At 31.1% G+C, this 15,486-nt stretch overlaps 2 protein-coding genes and 1 long non-coding RNA gene across 4 annotated transcripts; all 3 read right to left on the reverse strand.

Moving 5' to 3' along the window:
- Positions 1-5,881: 5,881 nt before the first annotated feature.
- LOC108480925 (putative pentatricopeptide repeat-containing protein At1g31840) lies at positions 5,882-9,293 on the reverse strand. Its single transcript, XM_017784066.2, has 2 exons — positions 6,517-9,293; positions 5,882-6,226 (listed from the first exon to the last, which is right to left on the reverse strand). Exon 1 carries the CDS (start codon positions 8,986-8,988, stop codon positions 6,613-6,615), a length of 2,376 nt encoding a protein of 791 aa, XP_017639555.1. The 5' UTR covers positions 8,989-9,293; the 3' UTR covers positions 5,882-6,226; positions 6,517-6,612.
- Positions 9,294-10,457: 1,164 nt separating this feature from the next.
- LOC128286891 (uncharacterized) lies at positions 10,458-11,219 on the reverse strand. Its single transcript, XR_008277577.1, has 2 exons — positions 10,874-11,219; positions 10,458-10,787 (listed from the first exon to the last, which is right to left on the reverse strand). It is a non-coding gene; the product is annotated as an uncharacterized LOC128286891 (long non-coding RNA).
- A 515-nt stretch (positions 11,220-11,734) lies between these two features.
- LOC108480667 (pentatricopeptide repeat-containing protein At4g21705, mitochondrial-like) lies at positions 11,735-14,468 on the reverse strand. Of its 2 annotated transcripts, none has more exons than XM_017783735.2 (2): positions 14,032-14,468; positions 11,735-13,287 (listed from the first exon to the last, which is right to left on the reverse strand). In XM_017783735.2, exons 1-2 carry the CDS (start codon positions 14,302-14,304, stop codon positions 12,037-12,039), a joined length of 1,524 nt encoding a protein of 507 aa, XP_017639224.1. In that variant the 5' UTR covers positions 14,305-14,468; the 3' UTR covers positions 11,735-12,036. The 2 variants fall into 2 exon arrangements, with proteins under 2 accessions (XP_017639224.1, XP_017639225.1); XM_017783736.2 differs by having other exon boundaries at positions 11,735-13,292; positions 14,032-14,160.
- Positions 14,469-15,486: the final 1,018 nt, after the last annotated feature.

Raw genomic sequence — 15,486 nt, forward strand, 5'->3', positions numbered from 1 at the left:
TTGGCTTTTACGTGCTTATGATGAAGCAAATCTAAGATGATTTGGCATCTCTGTATTGTCAGAGAACAAATTGAAGTTTGGTGTCTCTATATTCGACGGAGAGCAGACACATAGCAGATCTGGCCTTCATATGTTTATACTGAAGTAGATCCAAGATGATTTGGCATCCTTGTGCTTACAAGGAACAAATCGAAGACATAGCTGATTTGGCTTTCACGTGCTTACGTTGAAGCAAATCTAAGATGATTTGGTATCTCTGTATTGTCAGAAAACAAATCGAAGAAGCAGATTTGGCGTCTCTGTGTTCGACGGAAAGCAGATCGAAGATATCAACATGACAATCCTGAGTTTGCAAGGAGTAGATTGAGGACCATGAAGTTTGAAGCTAATGAGACCGGGCAAAATGGGTCCTTTTATAGTCTTTGCTCTATTACCGTTTCACGATAATGAGCAAAGAGGGGCAGCTGTTGTAGCCCATTATTACCCGGGTTTTAAAACCAAAAACAAAAAAATAAATAAATATTTATTTATTACAGTCCATGTACAAAAGCCCAAATTAATGGACCCATTTAACCTAAATCCTAACTAAACCCATAACCTGCTTAGCCCAGTAGCCCCTTTACAACCAGATACCCAAATACCCCGAGACCTAATTAGCTTTAGCCCAAGCCAGACCCAAAACTAGCAAGGCCCATTGCCTAAACTAAATCTGGAAACCCTAGGGTTTCCAGAAGCTTCGTGCCGCAACTGATGCGCCTCTTCACCTCACCCTGTAACTCTAGCCTCGAATCACGCCAAAATCAACGCAGATCAACGCCAGCATCATCGTCATCAGGGCCTAATCATCCAGGTCCATCACTGATTTCCTCGCTAGATACCTGTAAAAGAAGGAAGAAAGAACCAACAGCAACCAAGAAACAGATTTGGAAAGAAATCAAATGATTTCTTTTCCTAAAATGTAACAAAGGGTTATAAAAACCCTTTCTTTTTCTAATCTGTAACTACGTTTTTTGGGAAATACAAACGGAGAAATAATAAAAAATACAACAGTTACCAGAGAAGCAGAGGTGATTTATTTTCTTTTTTTTCTTTCGATTTTAAATATATATGTATAAAATACTAAAGGATAATAAAAGAAGATTACCTTTTGTTTTTGTTGTAAAAGAAAACCCAAAACGTTTCGTATTCGAACCGCCGTGCATGGCGGAGCTCGAGGTGGCGCGTGAGCATGTGGGAACCCAATGACAGAGGCTCGGCTGAGCTCCGAGGGTTTGCTCCCAGCCCCCTTCAGAGGATTTCGCCCATTTTTTTTAAGTCTGTTCAAAAATGATTTTTTTTGGCTAAAGCTTGGCTTTTATAGCCTCGTATAAACGACATCGTTTTGCTTAAAACAATAAGCTTTAAAACAACATCGTTCCAAGGAGGATCCGCACGCTGACCCGATGAACCGGGGAGGATCCGCGTGTTTTTGATAAATGGGCAAATTGCCCAATCGACCCTTCTGTGTTTTCAAATTTTTTAATTTCATTTTAGTTTTTATTTTAATTTAGCCCCAATATTTTATATTTATTTCAATTTAATCCTAACGCCCCTTTTTAAATCAGTTCCAGAGAACGACGTCGTTTTGGGATTAGGGTTAATTACCCAATTGGTCCTTTCATTTTTTTATGTTTATAATTTTATTTTATTTATATTCTAATTTGGCCCTAACAGTTTACCTATGTTCCAATTTAGTCCAAATGGTGATTTTAAAATAGTATTCTAGAGAAACGGTGGCGTTTTGGGATTAGGGCCAATTGCCCAGTGAGTCCCTCGATTTTTATGCGTTTTCCTAATTAGCTCAAATTCTTTTTATATTCTTTTAATTGGCCCAAAATTTTCATTTTTTTAAATTTTAATCCTTTTACTTATTTTTAATTTATTTTAAATACTTTATATATTAGTTTATTTTATAAATATTAGTTATATAAAATGATATATATATTATTATCCATCATATTATATTTATTATTATTTATTTTAAATTATATGTAATTAAATTTTATTATATTATATGATATTATATTGTAGATGTATTATTAATATTTTATTAATTAAATATTTTATGTATGTATTATTTTAGATAAATAATAATTTTTTATGTTATTATATTATTATATGTTTCCTATAAAATTTTATATACATTATATTATATTATTTTATATTTTATCGTACATTTGTCTCTTAATATATATATCATCATGTATAGTTTTAAAATTGTATAAATTACTATTAAACATTTTTTATATACTATTAAATATTTAAAATTCATTTATCATTACATTATTTTATATATTTTTATATTTTATATTATTTATATATTAAATGCTAGCTGCATAATATTATTAAGTGTTGTTTGTTTAATATATATATGTTATTATTATTTTTCTTTTTATATATTATCACATTTGTTTTGTATATATTTATATGTCTAATTATATAATGCATTGCTTTTAAATTAATTATTACTTTGATTGTTCGTATATTTTGCTTATTTCTCTTCAATATATGCTATGTATATCTTAATATGTATGTTGTTATGTAACTAAGATTTGCTATATTCATGTATGTATCTAGCATAGGATCTTTAGATTATTGCTATCATATTATTTAAATGCATGTTTTAGCTACCTATTATTGTAATATGCTATATGGTATAATGTATATATATGATTTTTTATGCATTAATTAAAAGCGAGATTTAAAAGTTTTCAAAAAATAAAAAGGCAATGCTTGGTATGTGGAAACTTCGAAAAAGGTAGTGCCCTAACTTACTGGGTTGCAACTTTTCTCGCTGAGTTCAAATAGTCAAGCACCCTTCTAAGTTTTAAGGTTTTCAAAATACGAGTAACTGTCTTGGAATTTCAAAACGTTGTGTCCTAACTTACTGGATATGGCGTTTTATCGTTTTGAGATAAGGATTTTCAAAAAGGGTTAGCTTAGTTTCGAATGTCTTACAAATATTGCTTCCTAACTTATTGGGCGTAATATTTTGATTCATTTGATATAAGTGAACCCTAATTTTCAAAATTAAAATATTTTAAAGAGGACTGCATCTTAAAAATTTTAAACTTCCGACATTAAAGACACTTGATAATCAATTAGGTACCAATTTTTGGGCGTTACGAGGGTGCTAACCCTTCCTCATACGTAACCGACTCTCGAATCCGTTTTCTCAACTTTCGTAGACCAAAATTAATGTTTTAAAACAAAATATTTTATAAGGTGATCCAATCACACCTAAAAAGATTGATGGCGACTCCTGTTTTCGTTTTTCTTAAAGTCGATTCCCATTTTCCAAAACTCGATTTAAAAATGGTTTCGACAATTTAGATTTTTAAAGTTTTTTATATGTAAGTGATGTGGAATTAAATGACAAGTAGGATTAGGTAAAAATGTCGTGTAGGCTTTTGTACTAGGATTTGAATTGCATTTTGCCTCATTCTACTTAAAAAATAGACATGTTAGTCCCTGTATATTAGATCAAAGAGCAAATCATTTGGTCGGACACAACCAAAATTTTAGGCTTGGGCCCGACTTGAAAAATGGGCCTAAAATTTTGCCCAAGCCCGACTCAGTTTGGCCCGTATTAATTTTTTATATAATTTTTTTAATAAATATAACACATACAAAACACTAAAAACATTAAAATAAATGTTTCCAAACAAATTGAAAATAAATTTTTAAAAAATGTATACTTAAATAACACTAATATAGGTGAAATGATAGCAAAATAGTGAAAAAACAACAAGAAATTAACAAAAAAATAGTAAAAAGCAACAAAAAATCTACAAATTTTTTACATATTCGGGCTGGGAGGTCATCCCATGAGTAGTTCTACTAAACACTAACACCTGATGTGCCACATATCCCTCATATTAACATAACAATATTTTAAGAAATTAAAAATACAAAAGAAAAATTTATGATTAAACTACACTCAAGATGAACTTGGAAAAGAGTTGTCCTAATTCATTTCAACTTAGACATAATTTTTCAAAAAATATAAAAACATAGAAAACTGTTTAAAATTATTAAGAATTATAAAAATTAAAAAAATACTAAAAATTATTAAAAACAATGTTTTTATTGATCCTGGACAAATGGTTGTCCAAATTCATTCTAAAATAGTTTCTCAAATAATTATTAAATAATTATAAAAAAATTATTAAGAATTATAATAGTTTATATATAATGATTAAAAAACTTATATATACACATATAGCATGTTAAAACAATTCAACTATACCTAGAGATACATGTCTCTTCTTATATGATTGTTGTTTATTTTATTAATTTCTTATAATTCTTAATAACCTCTAAATAATTTTCTATAATGATTAAAAAACTTATATATACACATATAGCATGTTAAAACAATTCAACTATACCTAGAGATACATGTCTCTTCTTATATGATTGTTGTTTATTTTATTAATTTCTTATAATTCTTAATAACTTCTAAATAATTTTCTATAGTTTTGTATGATTATTTGATAATTATTTAAGAAACAACTCTGAATGAACCTAGATACATGGTTGTCGAGGCTCATTTGAACTGGACAACTATTTTCCCAAGTTCATTATAAACATAATTTTAATTATTTTTAATAATTTAAAAAAAATCATAATTTCTTATCATTTTTAAATAATTTTTATAACTACTTAAAAATCACGCCTAAGATGAACCGAAACAAAGTTTATGTTCATCTTAGATGTGATTTTTTAAATAATTATTAAAATATTATTTTGAGAATTTTTAAAATTTTAAATATTTTTTTCTTTTTAGTACATAACTTTTAAATATTTGCTGATGTGGCCAAATGCATCACGTATTGCTATCTAGTTGCTCTGTCAGTCATATCATGACTTAAAAGTAGAACTAAAAGGAATTTTTAACAAAATGATAAATTTCTCTTTAACCTAACGTACATAGATTAATTTATCTATTTTTTTTAGTAGCGGAGGCAAAATGCAATCCTACTCTTGGTAAAAGAGCCTTCATATCACTTTTAATTGATCCTACTCATCCTTCAATTCCACGTCACTTGCATAAAAGAAAAACTTTAAAAAATCTAAATCATCACTTAACATCACATGTAGATGAAATTTTTAATAGAAAAATTAATTTGTACTTTTTTTAATGTACAAAGATTAATTTACTTTTTTAAATAAAAAATAAAATACAATATAAAGAACCAGATAAATATATTATATCACAAGATACACAAACATTTTAGATAACAATCTACATGTGGTACTTATAACTTAGTGACACATAGTGATGAAAAACATGGTGTTGATTACAATTTTAAATATACCAATCAAAACTAAAATTTTGATAAACATTTATCTTAAAACTAATTTCCTATTATTTCTATGATTTTTAAAGACTTACTATTAGAATAAATTATTTTTATAGTAAGAAAAATGTTTTAGAATTTTAAGATAGACTTATTTGTTTAATATATTGTGATAAATTATGATTAATATAAAATTTAAATTTTTTCAATTTTTTAAAGTCAAATGGAGTTTTACTTACTTTTAATCATTCATACCATAAGTGCTATTTTTAGGATACAATGATGATTTAAACTCAAATTATTCCAAATCAATAAGCTACAACTTGAGGATCTGAGGCACTTTGATATTTAAGTAAATTTAATAACACTCAATCTATTTAAATGCATAAATTACAAATAAAAAACTCTTTTCCATTATTTTATTATTTAAACAAATTTAATATCTCACACTAAAATTTAAATAAATGCATATCTTACAAAGAATTTCCTTTTTAAATGATTCTGAAAATGTTACAGTCAAAGAGAGTATTGAAAAGCAATTTGTAATGTTGAAAATTGATATAGGCCAGTTCCATTAAAACTAATACTAGCTTCAATTAAGCTAAATAAAGACACTTTCCAACTGCACCAGATTCAATCGCCAACATTTGTTTTGAACAATGAATATTGTAATGATAAAAAAAAAAGAAGCAAGGTAATCAAGGTTAGGGGCATATTTATCTTAGGTTCATATCCTTGGCTAGGCAAATTCTAACCTGTATTTCTTGCCTAGTCGCTCACTTATGTTTAAAGTCCTCAATGTAGGTACAGCAATAATGGGGAAAAGAATTCACATTATTGTTGAAAGATCTCTTTACAGGCATTTCCTTCAAAACGATGCAACCCTGAAGAAAGGTTGAAACAGTTTCATTAGTAGTTGAATTTTACGAACTTGAGATGAAAAATCTCGAGACTCAGGGAAACAAACTGACCTGCTATTCGATTACTCAGTTTCAAAACCTTTTAAGTTCCAATGGCTAACTATATAATTAGAACTCTACAGGAAATGCAATGTACAAAATTTTGATCCTAAAATCTAGTAAGCACTAAGTTAATGTATGGCAAAGATCTCAATGGAGCATGTAAATTAGAAGTATAATTCGGCCCTGTAAATGTAAAGCAGAGTAGAAATTACCTAGTAAGATGCAGAGAGTGAAAAATCAGTCATCCATGAGCACAAATTAGTGGACTATGAAAAGATCTCTGTTCATGACTTGTTTTCCATGGTATTTTAGAGATTATATTCCACCAAGGTTCGTTCTAACAAATCATCCGGCATTACTCCCTCCATGAACATCTGTTCACATAACAGCTTGGCCTCAACTAATCTACCAACTTTGCAATAACCACGAATCAGAATTGAATACGCAACTACATCAGGCAATAAACGTCTATCTAGAGCACAGCAGAATGCAAGAGATGCTTCCAGCATTAATCCTTGTTTGCAAAAGCCGTCAATGAGGATGCTATAACTGACAATATTCGGACTGATTTGGTTTTCGAGCATCTCTTCGTGAAGCTCAGTGGCAGTCCTCATGTCCTGAGATTTGAAGTAGCCATCAATTAGACAACCGTATGTTACCACATTGGGTTCAGGACCCTTCTCCAACATTTTGGAAAACATTGACATAGCTTCATCCATTCTACCCTCCTTGCAGAAAGCATCAATTAATATAGTATAGGTAATTGAATTGGGTCCAAAGAGAGAAGTCAGCTGTTGAAAGAGGCTAATCGCCTCATCCAATCTTTGCAACGAGCAGTAACCACATATCATTGTGTTGTACGTTACGATATCAGGTTTTGGCTCTTTCTCAACAAGTTGCCTGAAAAGTTTTGATGCCTCTTCTAGATGAGAGTCCTTGAGAAGCATATTGAGGAGAACATTATATACAGCAATATCAGGAACCACTCCATTCGTTTGCATCAGTTTAAATATCTGCAATCCAGCAGTTGGATTTTTATGTTTGCAGAATCCATCCATGAGGGTACAGTATGTTATAGCATCTCCAGGGAAACCCCTCTTCAGCATTTGAAATAAAACTAACAGTGCTGCATCCAGTTTTCCTTGCTTTGAAGCGCCTCTAACAAGCAAAGTGTAGGTTACTATATCTGGTTTTACGCTATACATTCCCATTAACATATACACCTTCACAGCATTCCTTAACTGTTTCAACCTACAAAAACCATCCATCAAGGAGTTAAAAATGAAGATATTGGATTTTAGACCCTTGCTTACACTGTTAAAGAAGAACCTAAGAGCACTTCTAGCCATCCCTTTTTTGCAAAGACCATGTAGTAACACATTATAAACAACAACATCAGGTTGATGGCCCTTCTCTATCATATCATCAAATAGATGAAAACCATCCTTCAAATTCCCCATCTTGCAGAAACCATCAATGAGGCTACCATAGGTTATGAGAGAAGGCCCAAAACCCCTTTTGATAATTTGACCAAATATGCCACAAGCTTCAAGCATCCTACCATTTCCACACAAACCACTTATGAGAATGCTGTAACTCACCATGTTTGGTGATAAATCTTCCTCCAACATTCTCTTATAAACCTGAACCACTCTCCCCAAATCCCCTACCTTGCCATAAGCGTCCATAACCAAGCTGAAAACAACCACATCCAACTTGATACCTCGATCTAGAGCCACAGAGAGGAGCTTCTCTCCCTCATCCAATCTCCCTGCCTTGAAATAACCATCAATAAGTATAGAATACAGAATTAAATCTGGAATTACATTCCTCTTTATCATAACATTGTAAATCTCAAATGCTGTATCCAATTTTCCATCTTTACAATACATGTTAATCAGTGTGCTAAAAGTCACCACATTTGGCAACGGACCAAAAGTTAGTATTACATCAAATAACTTAGAAGCAATTCCTATTTCCTTATTTACAGCAAGACCCTTCAAAATCTTGTTACAAGCAACAATGTCAACCTCTATACCCTTCAAAATCATCTTTTCATGAAAAATCAAGGCCTTTCCAATCTTCCTATTCTTCAAAAGCCCTTCCATCACAATCCCATACACACAAAAACCTCGTGTTCTAAAAAATCTACAAAATTCACCATAGTTATCAACACAATTCACATTCATTAAAGAATTCAGCATCCTAAAAGCCAAATTATTTGAGATGTAAAGCCTCCTTTTAGCCATTTCCATGAACACATGGAAAGCCATATCCAATTTCCCATTCTTGCTGTAACTTTCCAACAAAAACCGAAAAACGACATTTGGGTTGGATCCAAAATCCCTAAACCCTTCATTAAAAGCATCAAGAACATCAATATTTGTATCTACATGGTCCATCATTTCCTCGAACACCTGAGCTGCGGCACCAAACATTCGATGGCAGAGAAACATGTGAATGAGTGCACAGTAGGAAGGTAAACCGTGGGGCGATTTTGAGAAACTTTGGCTCCATTTGAAGAAGTTAAGAGCAAAATTGGGTTTGGATTTGAGGGTTAAAAGTATGGGTTTGATTGAGGCAATGGGATGTTTTTGTTGAAGAGAAAGTTGGGAAATTATGTCTAATAAGGTTTTAGTTGAAGATGAAGAAAATGGCTTTTTCAGAATCTTTGAAGACAACATTTGATGGGAATTTCCATCTGATATTTTTGTTGGAAAGGCTATGGTTTTAGTTTCGCTGCTGTCATTACTGAGTTCGGCGGTACTTTGGCTGCTCTGTTTTCATGTCGTTTTGAAGGACGCACGGGCATTTCATTCTAGGGGCAAATACAACAGCAGCAAAACTCAATTCAATTTAAAAAAATTTTTTAAAAATAATTCAAATTCAGCTAAATTTTATAAATTTTATAATTCGAATAATTTTAATAATTTAAATAATAATTTGATATAAATATTTTTTGGTCCTTATCAAATTTGAAAATAAATAAGTTAGTCTCTCTTAACAAAATTACATCAAAATAATTTTAAAATTTAAAATATTTATAAAATTCCAAATTTTATATTTTTAAAAATTATAAAATTTTAAAAAATTCTAAAAAATAAAGAAAATTAAGAAATTAAAATTTTCTAGAACAATAATTTTGAGGATTTAAATAAGTTAATTAATGATTCAAGTTTATCATACAAATTTTTTCTTTAAAAATGATTTTAAATATATATGGTTTCAAATTAATGGGCTATAATATGAAATTAGTTATATCGTAATAAGATTTTAATTTGACATATTTAATTTTTAGTTTAATTCGAACAATTTTACTTTATTTGAATTTCATTTCACTCGATTCGATTAGAAAAATTTCAAATTGAGTTAGGATGATAAAATATAATTCATCAACTTGATTAACTCGATATTTTTTCACTCAATTCGATCCAACGCTCACCCTAGACAAATCTATATAATCTTTTTTTCATTACATAATAAAATAGTAAGATTTTAATTTTTACATTTAATATCGTGATAAACTCAAATTCTAAATTACATAATAATGGTAAAATTTTAATTTTGATTCCTTTGTTACACTAAATTTAAGATTTAATTTTTATTTTTCAACTTTTTGACATAATTTGATATCTCAAATTTGTACAATATAATTGAATAGTTACCATACTTTGTTTTGATTAAAATATTAGATGAAACTTTTAATAGTTATTAAAACTACTAAAATTATTTGTTAAATTGAAATTCATCGCAATGTTATTTTTTTGTTACATAACTACTAAGTAAATATTTATTTTTAATTTTAAAATGTCACATCAGAAAATTTAATAGAAAAATATAATGATGTTAACAATTGAATTTGAATTATGAAATTTGAAAAATAGAATGATTAAATTTCTAAAAATAAAAATATAAAGTCTAAATTTCAAATATACAAAGACTAAGAATTTAGTGTATATTTTAATATTCAAATATTTACTCTATAATTTATCCCAAAAATTAATTAATAATCAATTTAACACGAAGCTCGATAGAATCCATACTACTTAAAGTACATTTATCTTTAGTTTTGCATTTCTTAACTCGATTTTCAAAATCTAAAATGAAAATTTCACTCACTTATTTAATATATAAAATAATAATAACTTAAACATGTTCAACCTATATTTAAATTTATCGCAATATTTAATTTAAAAGTATCTCAACATGAAATGTCTCAAATAACTTAAATTTAAAACAATTCCAACACGATTTAAATTCGAAAATTAATCCAAAATAATTTGATTTCAATTTTTTAAAATTCAAATTAACCCAATCCGAAGATTTTGAGAGTATGTGGAAATGGACACTTTTAAAGCTTACAGCCGACGGATCTTAAAGCATCTTAGATAGCCAACGTGGGGGAATGGGATTCATGAATTTGCAACAGTTAGTTGTTAGCCTCCATCTAGGCTTATGGCTGAGCCGTTTTTTGTATGGCAAGCTGCATCCAGTAATTATAAAACCGCAACACTAAATCAATCATTAGCCATGAAATAATTCGAGATAAAACCAACACTACATCCTCACCTCCAAGTTGCCAATTTTGTGCATGCAAGTCATTTCTTATCATAGCTTAGCTTGTTCTTTCGTTGCTTCTGCCTTGGATTCTGAATAGTCTGACTTTGATTCCGAATGCAATTCTTCTTCACTGCTACTATTGATGTTATGTTTCTTTCGTGATTTTCTGTGTCTTTTCTCTTACTTTTGTTATGGCTTTTTGTTGATACAAGATTTGGGGACGACAGTTGGATGCAGTTAACATTGATGTATCAAGAGTCACAAAAGTTTGGAGAGTTATAGTAGAACTTGGAAGTGGTTGCGATAAGAAAGAGTTTGCCTCTTGTTAGAGAACGAGGTAACTTATATAGACGAAGAGCTTGGTGCGACCCTTTTTGTACCGGTGATCTATAGCATAGGATTATTGTAGGGTCATGGAGCGATGTCAAGCAATAACTTGATTATTGTAGGGTCATGGAGCGATGTCAAGCAATAACTTGATGATAGTGTCCGCAGTTGCAAGTAAAATGGGATTGGTCGTAAGCAATGACTTGATGATTGCATTTGGTTGCATTAAAACTATGGAGGGCTTTACTAAGATATGATACGAAGGACCTTCGAGTAGGCCTTGATGGAATTCAACACTGAGACATGATCTGATGGAGTTGGCAGTAAAATTATGGAAGGCTTTAATGAAATGTGATAGAAAGGACTTTCAAGTAGATCATAATGAAACTCTAGTGTTTGATGGGACTCACCATTGGAATATAATCTGATGAGGTCCACATGACAAGCACATGAAAATCTTGAGCTAGACGAGCCCACCAATGAGCAAACCCGCTGTTGACTCGACATGTTCTTTTAAGACGAGTAGTATAACAACTTTTGGGCTTTATATTTTCCCAATCCAACTGGGGTTTGGATTGTGACTTCGATTTAGATGGAGTTTCATAACATTGAATAGCCCATCTCCCATCATATAATACATGTGAAATGCAGTTTCCCACCCCTACCCTGTATACATGATAAATAAGCCAAACTACTTTCCTGCTTCTAACAACATAGCGATGATGACATAAATCATCACATAATTTCAAAGCATGTTCCCCAAGGACATAACAAAATAAACATGCTACACATTGGGGAAGGGCAACATGTAATGTAAGATTATCATCTTAAAGATTCTGTAACCTCTACCCAGTGACTTGAGAGTTTTGGTCTTGAAGGCTAAGGATCTTCATCGTGTCCTCGTTTTCATCTATTTTATCATCCTTCATGCTCACCAAAAGCCCCTCTACTTCTTTTCCATTTCTGATATATGCCTTTAAAAGGGCATGGTACATTTCTCTATTTACCGGAACCTTGGTTCTCAATAATTTCACAAAAGCTTCTGCATCTTCAACTTCTCCATTCTCACCTAGCCAACTCAATATGCTTGATATTAAACCTGCTTTTGGCTTCCACCCTCTATTTTGTGTCTGTATAGCAAGAGCTTCCTTAAAACACTCAAAAGCCTTCTCCATTTTGTTCTTATTCATGTATCCAGTTGCGACAATAGACCAACTGTTCGGGATTGCAATCTTCCTTCTTTTGATTATATCCTGTAACTTCGCTTTTGCCTTTTCAACTAAACCTTTCTGACAATATCCAATAAGAAGCACGTTAGGCACTCGGAAATCATATGTCTTACAAGACAACTCCCACTCATCAATTAACTTTTCAGTTTCTTCAAGCTCACCGAGCTTCACCAATGAACCCAACATTACTATGTAGTGTTTGTTGGTTTGCTTCCTACATTTGGACTTTTGAAGGTCCCACAGCCTTTTCAGTTCATCTTTGTTTCCCAAACGAGCATAAAATGAAATCAAATGGTCATAGCCTTCTGCATCATTACCTACCTTCTTCTCGCATTCCTTAAGATAATGAAGTGCCTTTTCTTTAAGACCTGCTTTTATGTAGTAGTTTGCCGCTAAGGAATAAGTACCCCAATCCATTTGAATGTCCCGTTGGCTGTCCATTTCTTGTAGAACCTTCTCCATGCTGTCATAATCAGCTCTAGCCCCGTAAGAATTGATGCAGATTTTATAGCTGAACTTGTCAGGGGAGACACCATTCGTCTTCATCTCTAACAATACATCAGGGACTTTTTCAAATTGTCCCCTGTGTGTGTAGAGGCACATAAGGTTATTGTAGTTGAGCGGAGAGGAAAGAAAACCCATCTCCTTCATCTTCTTCATAAGGGAAAGAGACTCATCGATAAGGCCTACCTGAACATAGCAATTTAAAAGAGCCCCATAGGTCTTCACAGTTTTATCTTGGTCTCTCAAGCTACTAAAGAAGTTCTTTGCAGCAGTTAGCCCATTAACTCTACCAATTAGATTCAACTGCACAGCATAATCGCTTGAAGAAAATTCAAGGTCGCTACTACTCATCCATTTGGAAACCTGCTCTGCCAAGGACCCAACATAAGCATACAAGAAAAACAGAAACTTAAAACCCATGCATACTGTCAGAGCATTGGTAATAGGACAGGGGATGTTTTACTTTGCTGCATCCATGCATGGAAATGAATCGTTGCAAGAACAAAACAAAGACATTTGAAGTATTATAAAGATACACAACCTGTTTGCACATCTACAGCTAAAAATTAAATGCAGTTTGTAGTAAATCTTAGTGGTGAAGTTCTACACATTTAGCACCAGGATGGTAGTCTCAAACCTAGACACGATAGGGATTATAAAACTAGCAATTAATAAGTATTGAAGCGCTTTCCAACCAAAAACCATGACATCTATTTGATTAATTGCTTCTTTTCCAAGTTTTACATATTGTAATTGCTTCTTTTCTGTCTTTATTCTTCAATTATCCATTGCAGACAGCTTAAGGAAAGTCAATAATTTGGCTTTCCACTTCCATTGCAGTCCAAAGCAAGGCATTTGAACCCTTAGCAATTATTCAGAACAATTCTTTCCAATTAGAGGTTCAAGTTTCAACATAAACCCTTAAAAACTTAATCCCAAAACATTTCATTTCCTTTTATTTCCATTGCTAACTATTCTATACAGCTTGTTCACTATTTTGCGACGACCCTCCATATTCTAATTTAAAGAACCGGAACATAAGCAATGCAACAGATAGAACCCATTCATTTGCTAAAATCAATCAATTCCCTTTATAAAATAATTTACCTCCAAGGCATGAGTGTAACGCCTACGAGAACGTAAATCACGGATGAGACGCTGCAGCTGAAATTCCTTGACATTTTTGTCTTTAACCCATTGTTGAAGAACTGGAGTTACACTGCAGTTTGGGTCTCCAATAGCATTGATTCTTGAATAAAGAGAGTTTATGCCTGCTGGGTTTGGTGCAACACAGTATGGCCTTGTCATTACTAGCCAATCTGCTGTTAAAGTTTTGGTCTTCTTGTTGTTTAAGATTGTGAACAAGGTTCTTGATGCCATGGAGACGAGTTTTTTACTCTTCTTCTTCTTTTTTTTTTTTCAAAATGGTTTGAGCCAACAGGGTTTTGCAGCTGGATTGATTTATACACTGTCCACCAAAATTTGGGTTTGGACTTTGGGAGTTTGGACCTAAACGAAAATTGGCACAATCTATTTTGAGCGAAGAAGTTCTAAGTTTTATCACCCAAAAATTAAAATAATTTGCATTTTAGGTAATATTGTTAAAAATTATTTTTATTTTGATCACTCACCATTAATTCAATATTATTATACATTTATATTAGTTATCTAGTTTCAATAAATTTCCGTCTTGATCACTTATTTTACCTTTTAAATTTTTTATCTTTCTAGAGTTAATTTTAATTTTTCAGTAAAAAAACTTGGGAAAACCTAAAACGTTACATGGAAAAACACTTTATCTTTTTAACTTTTAATTTTTTTCTTTTAGAATTAAATTTAGTTTTTTTCAGTAAAAGAAAAATTCGAATTTTTATCTTTTAATTTTATTTTTAAAAATTAATTCTAAGTTTTTCCAGTAAAAGAGAAAACTTAAAATTTTACAAGAAATTAGAAAATCTTGAGTTTCATCTCTATTCATGAACAACTCAATTTCAAGTAAAATGTATACTTTTTTTAAAAAAATAAAATTAATTTTAGAAAAGACAATAAATGACCAAAATGAAAATTTGTAAAGTATTATGATTAAAATGAGTGTATAATAACATTGAGTTAGCGATAGGTGACCAGCATGAGAACAGTTTTAATGCCAATGCTTAAAATGTAAATTTTATTTTCCTCACAAAATAAAAACTTATTAAAATTTAATGAACGATCCTATGGTTTACCATATTTTTAAGCAAAGCCTCTTTCGAATTATACTCGAAAAATGAGGGGGAAATTTTACGCAACTTGAAAGTAATCGGAATTCAATCCAACTATGAATTTGAGTGATTCTAGCTTTGAAAGCCTTTGAAAACTTGCAAGGTTGGAACATGATGGACACCATTGATAAAATACATTTTTGAAGACGATGAAAATTTATACCCATGAGCTATGATAAAAATTATTTTCTAAGAGATAATTACGAACTTTGAAAAATTTAATTTTTATGGAATAAATATGAAAGATATTTTAATGTATTAGTAAGTGTTGGTATAGTGATATGATATATTGCTCCTCTAG

The sequence above is a fragment of the Gossypium arboreum genome, chromosome 1 (genome assembly GCF_025698485.1).
Source record: "Gossypium arboreum isolate Shixiya-1 chromosome 1, ASM2569848v2, whole genome shotgun sequence".
Classification (NCBI taxonomy): Eukaryota; Viridiplantae; Streptophyta; class Magnoliopsida; order Malvales; family Malvaceae; genus Gossypium; species Gossypium arboreum.

What these genes read in the sequence shown, in the direction of transcription:
- LOC108480667 (XM_017783735.2), bottom strand. Translation starts at nt 14,304, where the DNA reads ATGGCATCAAGAACCTTGTTCACAATCTTAAACAACAAGAAGACCAAA. An exon ending in GTTACACTCATGCCTTGGAG is followed by an intron (nt 13,288 to 14,031) that starts GTAAATTATTTT and finishes TTGGCAGAGCAG; the next exon opens with GTTTCCAAATGGATGAGTAG.
- LOC108480925 (XM_017784066.2), bottom strand. Translation starts at nt 8,988, where the DNA reads ATGTTGTCTTCAAAGATTCTGAAAAAGCCATTTTCTTCATCTTCAACT.